Source organism: Carlito syrichta, unplaced genomic scaffold (assembly GCF_000164805.1).
Source record: "Carlito syrichta isolate Samal-C Ts95f unplaced genomic scaffold, Tarsius_syrichta-2.0.1 Scaffold305805, whole genome shotgun sequence".
Taxonomy (NCBI): Eukaryota; Metazoa; Chordata; class Mammalia; order Primates; family Tarsiidae; genus Carlito; species Carlito syrichta.
The window spans coordinates 283,277-294,210 of record NW_007249901.1 but is presented as its reverse complement, the minus strand read 5'-3'; the positions used below and the strand labels follow the sequence as shown (position 1 = coordinate 294,210).

Here is a 10,934-nt window from a genome sequence, read left to right as displayed (position 1 = left end):
TTGGGCGGCGGCGCCGACGGCGGTGGTGGCGGCGGCGGCCTGGCTCGGGAGGCGCTCCTCGGGCCAAGGCCATGGCCCCGCGGCTGCAGCTGGAGAAGGCGGCCTGGCGCTGGGCGGAGACGGTGCGGCCCGAGGAAGTGTCGCAGGAGCACATCGAGACTGCCTACCGCATCTGGCTGGAGCCCTGCATCCGCGGCGTGTGCAGGTGAGGCCCGCGCACCGGGGCTCGCGGGTCCCGTGCCGGATCTTGGAGAGCTGGGCAGGGTGGGGGAAGGAAGACAGCAGCCCGTTGCGTGCACTTGAAGAGCGAGGGGGAGGGTCCTCCCTTCCGCGGTCCGCGCGACCTGGGAAACGCAGCCTTCGCGGGCTCTGCGCGGAGGTGATGCTGGTGGAAGCCCTGTAGAGAGGGTTTTGGATTCCCTTCCAGAAGATGGCGGTGGAGATGAAGGCAGGAGCCGAGAGATTAGCACGCCTTGATTGTTGGTGTATGTTGGTTGCAGCTCGTCCTTGTCGTTTGTAAAAAGGAACTTCTCGGAAGTGAGTTCCATCAGTGTGTCTTATGTTAGTGTTGACGCCAAAGGTCTGATCATCTTAGTAATATTTTTGGAGAGGACAGTTTTAGACAAACCTGTGGTTAGCCTACGTCATCGGTACTTTGCATCCCTAGTTAATCTTCCCTCACTCTTTAATCTAGTATCTTTTAGCTTTTTATTTTTTTATTTTTTTTTTTTGGTCGTTTTGACTCGACCTTGCAGAGTTCTAAGTTCGAGTTGTGAAAGTGCTGTCCTTCACTTCTGCTTGGTCCTTGAGCCTTGCCTGTCCTTTATCCTCTCTTTTAGATGGAATCCTTAGGCTTTGTGCCTGTTTCTTCCCCTCTCCCACCTTGTAACGCGGGAACTATAGTTTTTGTTCTGGAATGTTGTTGAATTGTCTTGGCCAAGCCGGGCATGCTCAGTAGCTTTCTTTCAGCAGGCATTTATTTCGTAAATGGTTTCTGGAGATTTTACATTCCTCTGGGGGATCCAGAAGGAATGGAAGTCATGGTCTCCGGCTTTGGAGCTTAAAGTCTAGTCTGAGACGTGAAACAAGTTAGGGAGCTAATTCCAAGTTCTGGGCGTCTGACTCCAAACAGTAAGCACTGGAATGACAGAAGTCTGTATAATAGAAATTATTACGCTTCAGTTAGTTTCTCAGCATAGTTAGGTTCCAGAGTTCCAAAAAATGTAAACTGTTCACTGTAATGATTCTGATTTTAACGGAAGTGAAGGAGTAGTGATGAAGGGAGTGTCATAGAGAAGGTGAGTTTTAAGCTGCAGTTGCAAGATTTATATTCAAGCTCTTTTTAAAGAAGCTTTATTGTGATATAGTTTGCATACTCACCCATTTAAAGTGTACAAATCATTGTTTTTTAGTATATTCAAAGAGTCATTCAACTATTACCAAAATCTGATTCTAGAACATTTTTGCCCTCCCCAAAAGAAACCCTGTAACCATTAGATCAGCACTCAGTCCTTCCTTGTTCTCCCCCAACCCCAAGCTCCAAATATCCACTGATCTAATTTCTTTTGTTGCTGTCATTCTTTTAAAAAATTTCTCCTATCTTGGCATCTGCGTGTACCACTGATCTTTCTGTCTCTTTGTCTATTCTGGACATTTTAAATGAATGGAATCATACAGTCGTGTACTTTTGTGACTGGCTTCTTGCTGTAGCATGGATCACTACTTCATTTTTTCAAATCGCAGTAAAAAGTATATAACAATATTTATCATTTTAAAGGATATGATTTATTGACTTTAAGTACATTTGCAGTGTTGTACAACCATCCTCACTGTCTAGTTCCAGACCTTTCTCATCATCCTAAAAGGAAACTCAACGCACATTAGTCAGTCACTTCTGATTTTACCCCTCTCCTAACCCATGGGTACTGCTGTTCTGCTTTCTGTCTCTATGTATTTCTCTATTCTGGGATTTCATATACAAGAGATAGTAGAATATGTGGCTCTTTGTGTCTGACTTTCACTTAGCGTAATGTTTCCGAGGTCATTTATGCTGTGGCAAGTGTCTGCACTTTATTTCTTATGGCCGAACAATATTCCAGTGTACGGATGTGCTGTGCTTATGCATTCATCAGTTGTTGGGCATTTTGGTTATTTCCACCCTTTGGTGGTTGTGAATTGTACTTCTCTGAACATTTGCATACAAGGTTTTGTTTTTGAACGTTGTTTTCAGTTTTTTTAGTTTTATTCCTGGCAGTGGAATTACTGGGTCATAGGGTAATTCTGTGTTTAACTTACTGGACCGCCAAACTTGTCCACAACAGCTGTACCATTTTACATCCCCACCAGCGATGAATGAGGGTTCGTGCTTTTCTTCGTGGTCATCAACACTTAGTATTTTCTGGTTGTTTTTTTTTTTTTTCCCTGATTAGGCCATCCTAGTGGGTATGAGGTGATATATCTTTGTGGTTTTTTTTTTTTTTTTTTTTTTTGAGTTGGAGTCTCACTCTGTCGCCCAAACTGGCGTGCAGGGGCCGCTCCCGGCCACCGCAGCCTCGCCTGCTGGGCTCTGGCGATCCTTCCGCCTCAGCCTTCCCAGTAGCCGGAATTACAGGCGCGTGCTACCACGCCCAGCTAATTTTTTGATTTACTGTAGAGATGAGTCTCGAACCCGTGGGCTCAGGCAATCCACTCACCTCAACCTCCCAAAGGCGCGGGATTACAGGCTGAGCCACCCAGCCCGGCTTCTTTGTGGTTTTAATTTGCATTTCCTAATGGCTAATGAGCTGAGCATCTTTTCACGTGCTTGGTGTCTGGTTTCGTTTCTTTTAATTGTTGGAACACTATCCATTGTGTGTATCTACCACATTTTACATATATATCAGTTGATCTGGGCATAGTGGCGCATGCCTGTAATCCCAACACAGAGGCGAGAGGATTGCCTGAGACCAGGGGTTAGAGACCAGCCTGGGCAACTTGGTGAGACCTGGTCTCTTAATAAATCAGAAAATTAGCCAGGTGTGGTGACTTTTATCTGTGGTCCCAGGTACTTGGAAGGCTGAGGTGAAAGGATTTCCTGAGCCCAGCAGATCGAGACTGTGAGTATGCCACTGCACTTTAGCCTTGGTGACAGAGTGAGACTCTGACTCAAAAAAAAATGTGTGTATATATATATCAATTGATGGATATTTGGGTTGTTTCTACTTTTTGGCTTTTATGAATAATGCTACTATAAGCATTTGTGTACAGGTTTTTGTGGGGGCATTTGTGTTCGTTTTTCTTGGGCAATACCCAGGAGTGAGATTGCTGGTTATGCAGTAACTGTTTAATTTTTTTTTTTGTTTTTTTTTGAGTTGGAGTCTCACTCTTGTCGCCCAGACTGGAGTGCAGGGGCACGCTCCTGGCCATCGCAGCCTTGACCTGCTGGGCTTAGGCGATCCTTCTGCCTCAGCCTTCCAAGTAGCTGAAACTACAGATGCACGCCACCATTTCTGGCTAGTTTTTGTGATTTATTGTAGAGACGAGGTCTCACCAAGTTGCCCAAGTTGGTCTCGACCCCGTGGGCTCAGGCAATCCTCTCACTTTAGCCTCCCAAAGTGCTGGAATTACAGGCTGAGCCACCATGCCTGGCCTTTTTTTTTTTGAGACAGCACAGGCTGGATTTGAGCTCTTGGGCTCAAGCGATCCTCCTGCCTGAACCTTTGGAGTATTTGGGATGACTTGACAGGGGTATGCCACCAAACCAGTGTTTAACATTTTGAGGAACTATCAGGTTGCTTTCCAAAATGGCTATGCTGGGTTTTACATACTCACAAGCAGTGTATGTGGGTTCCAATTTCTCCACATCCTTTTTTTTTTTTTTGAGTTGGTGTCTCACTCTGTCACCCAGACTGGAGTGCAGTGGCTCGCTCCCGGCCACTGCAGCCTCGACCTGCTGGGCTACGGTGATCCTTCCGCCTCAGCCTTCCAAGTAGCTGGAACTACAGGCACGCGCTACCTTGCCCGGCTAATTTTTGATTTATTGTAGAGATGAAGTCTCGCCAAGTTGCCCAGGTATATCTCGAACCCGCGGGCTCAGACAGTCCACTCACCTCAGCCTCCCAAAGCTCTGGGATTGCAGGCTGAGCCACCGAGCCTGGCTTCTCCACATCCTTATATTTATTATCGTTTGTCTTTTTTCTCACTCCCATGCTATGGGTGTTAGGTGATGTCTCATAGTGGTTTTAATTTGCATTTCTTTAATGGCTAATAGTGTTAGGCATCCTTTCATGTACTCAGTGACCATTCATCAGTCTTTTTTTTGTGTGTCTTTTTTTTTCTTTTTGAGTTGAAGTCTCACTCTATCACTAGGTGGAGTGCTGTGGCATGCTCATAGCCACCACAGGCTCGACTTGCTGGGCTCAGGCGATCCTTCCGATCCTTCTGCCTCAGCCTTCCAAGTAAGTAGCTGGAACTACAGGTGCTTGCTACCATGCCCGGCTTATCCTTTTTCTCCTTTTTTTTGAGTCAGAGTCTCATTCTGTTGCCCAGGCTGTAGTGCAGTAGCACAATCATGGCCACTGCAGCCTTGGCTTACTGGGCTCAGGTGATCCTTCTGCCTCAGCCTTCCAAGTAGGAACTGTAGGCATGTGCAACCACGCCCTGGCTAATTTTTTGATTTATTGTAGAGGCAAGTTCTCACTATGTTGCCCAGGCTGGTCTTGTAGAGAGGAGGTTCCACTATGTTGCCCAGGCTGGCTTCGGACTCTTGAACTCTGGCAATCCTCTCGCCTGGTCCTCCCAAAAGTGCTGGGACTGTAGGCATGAGCCACTGCACTCAGCCTCTTCTGTCTTTTTTGGAGACATGTCTATTCAAATTCTTTGTCTGTTTTAAAATTGGTTTATTTGTCTTTTTATTATTGAGTTGTAAGAGTTCTTTACATATTCTGCATGCAAGTCCCTTATTAGATATATGATTTGCAAATACTGTTTCTGGTTCTGTGGTTTATGGTTTCTTGGTGGTATCATTTTCAGTACAAAAGCTTTTAGTTTTGATGTAGTCTAGTTTTTATTACTATTTTGGTTGCTTTTTGTGTTTTGAGAAAGCGCATCTCACCTGAGTTGTTTTCTTTAGATATCAGAAAAGCTCTTGTCTTACTCATTTTCTCCTTTTGTTAAACCATTTCTTTGGACTCTTTGCAAGAAAAGATTAAGGAATTAAACTAATAGCATCATCAACACCTTTTTTATATTTTACACAACAGTTTATTATGAGAGCCAGAGTGAAGAAATGAGGTATTTGACCATAATCAAAGACTAGATGAGTCAGGACTGTTATTTACATCTCTGACACTATTTAGGAAATCACAGGATGAAAGCAGTGTGTATTAAGTCCTGTATCCACAGTATTCTCCTCAGCTCAAACAGCCCTCCCACCTCAGCCTCCTGAGTAGCTAGGATAACAAGCGTGCAACACCACACCTGGCTGGCTATTATTTTTGAGTCAGGGTCTCACTCTGTTGCCCAGGCTGGAGTGCAGTGGCACACAGCAGCCTCCAGTTCCTGGACTAAAGGGATCCTCCTGCATCAGCCTCCTAAGTAGCTGGGACTACAGAAATATGCACCATGCCCAGCGGGTTTTTAATTTTTAATTTTTTATCTTTTTGTAGAGACAGGGTCTTGCTGTGTTGCCTAGGCTGTAATTTTTTTTATTTTTGTAGAGACGAGGTTTTGCTATTTTGCCCAGGTTGTTGTGAACTCCTGGCCTTAAGCGATCCTCCTGCCCCAGTCTCCCAAAGTTCTGGGACTACAGAAGTGAGCCACCCTGCCTGGTCATTAAAAAAACCAACTTAATTATGGCAACTTTTAAACATGCATGTACAGTAGAGAGAATGTTACAGTGAATCCCCATGTACCCACTGCCCAGCTTCATTTATCAATGTAAGATGATCGCTTATTTTACTCTGTTATTGCACGCTGTACTTTTTCTACTTAATCTAAAAATTACCAGTTTAATGTATGTTATTGGTTTACTAGGTGTTTTATGCTCCATAATACCAGTGCGGTCGATTCTTGTTCATTGTTGTATATCTTTCTGCTGTCTAGCACATTAACACTTATGAGACTTAGTCCTTAACCAATTGATGAATTCCAGGCTCATAGCTAGCTACTGGTAATATAGTGTAACTATTCTTTGTTTCTTCTTTTTCTTTCTATGTATTTGTTAAATTCAACAAGTATTATTGAGTTCCTCTTCCATGCCTCACTGGATTAAGTATTCATTTATTCAGTGGATTTTTTGGCACCTGATATGGGCTTGGTTTAGTGTTGTAGGGTGGCGCTGGGATAAAGTCAGAAGTTACATTCCTGTTTTATGTCCTGTGTATTTTACAGATGAGACAGATAAATGACATTGTTGTTGTTTTACAAAGAAGGGGAAATATACTACATAACTTTTTGCAACTTGTTTTTATTTGATAATACACCTTTTTCATATTAGTGAATGTAGATCTACATTTTAAAAAAATAAATCTTGCCGAGTGTGTTTAAAGTATACAACATGATGTTGTGGGATACATATAGATAGTAAAAATGGTTACTGTAGTGAAACAAGTTGGCATGTCCAACAGGTACAGCATCTTACATATTTGCCCTTTTTTCATCAGAATATCCTTAAGCTAAAATGCCTTATTATTTTTAATTACATTTTTTTTCTATCTTCCACTTAAGTTATCTTTGTCCTTTTTTATTTTTTTTTATGTTTGTTTTTTTTTTTGAGTTGGAGTCTCTATCGCCCAGACTGGAGTGCAGTGGCCGCTTCCGGCCACCGCAGCCTCGCCTGCTGGGTTCCGGCGATCCTTCCACCTCAGCCTTCCAAGTAGCCGGAATTACAGGCATGTGCTACCACGCCCGGCTGATTTTTTTATTTATTGTGTAGATGAGGTCTCGCTGCCCAGGGGGGCCTCGAACCCGCGGGCTCAGGCAATCCACTCACCTCAGCCTCGTCTCACTGTCGGCAGGCTGGAGTGCAGTGGCACGCTCATGGCCACCTCAGCCTCGACCAGCTGGGCTCAGGCAGTCCTTCACCTCAGCCTTCCAAGTAGCTGTAACTACAGGCACTTGCCACCACGCCCAGCTAATTTTTTGATTTTTGTAGAGGCGTGGTCTCGCCAAGTTGCCAGGCTGGTCTCAAACCCTGGACTCAGGCAGTCCTCTCGCCTGTGTCTCCCAAAGTGCTGGGATTATAGGCTTGAACCACCACGCCTGGCATCTTCGTCTTTTTAATAGCTGTGTGGTGTTTCATTGTGTAAAGGTCAATTCCATGTTGACTTCCAGTTTTTGGTATTACAGTCAGTGATGCTGTGGACATTCCTATATGTGTATCTTGAGTGCTGAGTGAGTGTTTTCACTTAGATTGCGAGATGAGAAATTGCTGAGGTAAGGGCATGACTGCTTAAAATTTTGATAGTACAAATTCATACCATTTGACCCGGCCACCTAGGATAAATGTCCCTGTTGCCAACCCAAGGCATTCCAATTTCCAATATTTTAATAGTGAAAAATAGCATCTTATTTTCATTTGCCTATTTTTTTTTTTTGCTGGTGGCATTGAACATCTTTTTGTATTTACAGGCCATTTGTATTTCTTCTGTGACTTTTGTGTTCTCGATTGTTGGTCACTTTCTTGTTGGTTTTCAAGAGCCTGTTGACTGGTTGAAGATATTTTTTGAGATTTTTGGATCTTCTTGGTTTTTTCCCCTAAAACTTATGATATTTTTATGTGGTAAAATTTATGAATGCTTTCTTTATGGTTTTTGAATTTCCCAGTTCCAAGGTTATAAAAATATTCACTCACATTTTGCTTTAGTGCTGATGGTTTTCTTTTATGCAGTCTTCGTCTTTTTGGAATTTAATTTTATGTAAAGATTGAGGTAATAATTCATCCTTCCCCCCCCAAATGGCTACTCAATTGTCTTACACCATTTATTGAATGATCCAGTCTTTCCCCCCACCAGTTAAAAAGCCTCCTTTATTCCTGTATGTACTTGGGTTTATATCTTAACCCTATTCTCCTTCATTGATTAATTTCATTGAATATCTCTGTACTGGGACCACAGTTCTAATTATTTTGTAATTAAAATATCTGATAAGGTAAGACTTCTTAATTCCTCTTAGAATTTTTCTAATTGTTCTTAAGTTATAAAATTAATTAATTAATTAAATGAGTCGGCATCTCTCTTTGTCACCCAGGCTGGAGTGCAGTGGCACGTTCATGGCTACTGCAACCTCGACCTGCTGGGCTCAGGCGATCCTTCCATCTCAGCCTTCTAAGTAGCTGGAACCACAGGCGTGAGCCACCATGCCTGGCTAATTTTTTGTGTGTTTTTTTTTGAGTTGGAGTCTCACTCTATTGCCTAGGCTGGAGGGCAGGCACGCTCACGGCTACTACAGCCTGGAGACCAGCTGGGCTCAGGCGATCCTTCCACCTCAGCCTTCCAAGTAGCTGGAACTACTTCTGGCTAATTTTATTGGCCAGACTGGTCTCGAACTCATGAGCTCAGGCAATCCACTTGCCTCGGCCTCCCAAAGTGCTGGGATTACAGGCTGAGCCACCCAGCCCGGCCCTTTTTATGTTCTTGATGCCATCTTTTTTTTTTTTTTTGAGTTAGAGTCTCACTCTGTCACTTGACTAGAGTGCAGTGGCACGCTCCTGGCCACCGCAGCCTTGACCTGCTGGGCTCCGGCAATCCTTCCGCCTCAGCCTTCCAAGTAGCTGGAACTACAGGCACTTGCCACCACGCCCGGCTAATTTTTTTGATTTATTGTAGAGATGAGGTCTCGCCAAGTTGCCAAGGCGGGTCTCGAACCCGTGGGTTCAGGCAGTCCACTCACCTCAGCCTCCCAAGCACGGGATTACAGGCTGAGCCACCAAACCCGGTTTATGCCATCTTTTGATGAATAGAAGTTTGCGTGTGTGAATGTCATTTAAGAAATCTTTACTGGGCAACCTCTTCGGGTCCCTTCCTGCAGTGGGAGCTTTTCTGTCTTCTCAATAAATTCTGCTTTCTCACCTTCCAAAAAAAACTTTACCTTCCTCAAAGTCCGGGATATTCACTTGTATCACCTTCTATAAACTTTATTGCTTTAGCTTTTGTAGTTTAGTCTGAGTCAACCCGGAATTGATTACTTATTTTTGTCAGTTGCTAAGGAAGATCATGGAAGAATTTAGGGTTACCGGTTCTCTGTGACCTCAGCAAAGTAGAAGAGGGTTGAATGACTATTAATGATAAACACATCAGATGCTAGTGAAGTAACAGCTCTTACCAAAAAAGGGAAGACATACATAGAAAAAACAAACACACAGTTAATTAAAATTAAACAAGTGATGACACCTTGTTTGTGTTTTAAAAAACAATACTTTTTTTCACTACATAAGTGAGCTGCATGGGGTGGCGGGTGTGGCAGGCTCAGGGTGTGCAGGTGCCCTGAGGAGGAGATGATGTTTGGGAGGATAGAAGGAAAGGAGGTGAGTTTGGAGGCCAGGCCCAAGGGCTCCTTAGATTTGCTTCTGGGAATAGGTAATTGTGATAGTCATGGGTTACGACAAGCCACGGCCATGGGGCCAATGAGATTAAGAAATTCTTGGAAATCTTGCTGCTGGTAATGGTTGAGGCCCAATTTCTTCATGCAGTCGAGGTCATGTGGTCCTTCTGAGTCTTTGTGGAAGCAGCCAGTTCTGTGTTCATGAAACTTAGGAACTCTTTTGGAGAGTCTGCAGTTATTACATCCTTTCCAGCATACTTCTGGCAAGCAGCAGTCGGGGCCAGTATGCTACTAAGTCTCTGTAGGACTGGAGGTTTTTGCCATGTTGAAGTTGACTGATAGACTTGAGACTTTCGTTTTTTGCAAATCCTCATTTATTTATTCTTGCTTCCTAAGTTAGTGATCTAATCATTAAGAAAAGGCCTTTTATTTAGGACAATCCTACAAAGAAATACAAAGGAGGAAAAACCTCATTTTTTTTAAAAGCAGGATTTATTAAGGGGACTGAAAAACTTCTACAGTGGGAGGGCACCTAAGGGGGTTGTCCAATATTTAATCCAAAAATTCTTGTTTCCTGTGCACTGCAAAAATTTTTTTCCTTCCCTTCCTCTAAAAATTTAAACTTTTAAAAAGTAAAACTAATTGAAACTTAGGTTCCAAGATGGCACAATATATATTTCTTGTGTCTTTTTGTGTCTGTTATATTCGCTGGTGTGTACTCTTAATTGAGAGGTGTGGATAAGCTAAAATAAAATATAGTTACATTGGATTTCTTAGAAGTCACATCTCACTATTGACTTGAACTATGTCAAATAAAAGCTGCCACCCAGAGAATACAGGTTGTGATATTTTAATATAATTCCTTTTGATTTTTCTATATATACATAAAAACAAAATATCATGTTACATGTGCATTTTATAAAGATATTTTTAAACTTAATATAAATAATTTTTTTCTCCAGGACATTATATTTTACCAAAAAATGTTTAGTCATTGTATAATACTCAATTTTACATACCCCAAAGTATTTAACTATTCTCCTCCTGGGCATTTGCCTGCCTGCCTGCCTTTCTTGTCCTGTCCCTCCTCTCCACCCCCTCCCTCCTCTTCCTTCTTTTCTTTGTTAAGCTCATTTAATATTCTGAGCATCCTTATAAGTAGATATCATTTGCTTGTCTGACTGTTTTCTTTAAAAAAAATGTGAAAGTGGCATGAAATTTTTTTTTCTTTTTCTTTTTTTTTTTGTGTGCCAGAGTCTCACTTTGTTGCCCAGGCTAGAGTGTAGTGGCACAATCACGGCCGCTGTAGCCTTGATCTGCTGGGCTTAGGCAATCCTTCTGCCTCAGCCTCCTGAGTAGCTGAGACTACAGCCACGTGCCACCACACCTGACTACTTTTTTTTTTTTTTTTTTTT

The 10,934-nt window shown here is 42.9% G+C and overlaps 1 protein-coding gene across 8 annotated transcripts in view; it reads left to right on the top strand.

Annotated features, from left to right (window-relative positions):
- The first annotated feature begins 6 nt into the window (after nucleotides 1-6).
- Nucleotides 7-10,934, top strand: part of USP48 (ubiquitin specific peptidase 48) — a 103,110-nt gene continuing 92,182 nt past the window's right edge. For all 8 annotated transcript variants that reach the window (XM_021714836.1, XM_021714835.1, XM_021714839.1 and 5 more), the window contains exon 1: nucleotides 7-205. In XM_021714836.1, coding sequence (XP_021570511.1) covers nucleotides 72-205 — 134 coding nt within the window. In that variant the 5' untranslated portion in view covers nucleotides 7-71. The remainder of the gene's footprint in view (nucleotides 206-10,934) is intronic.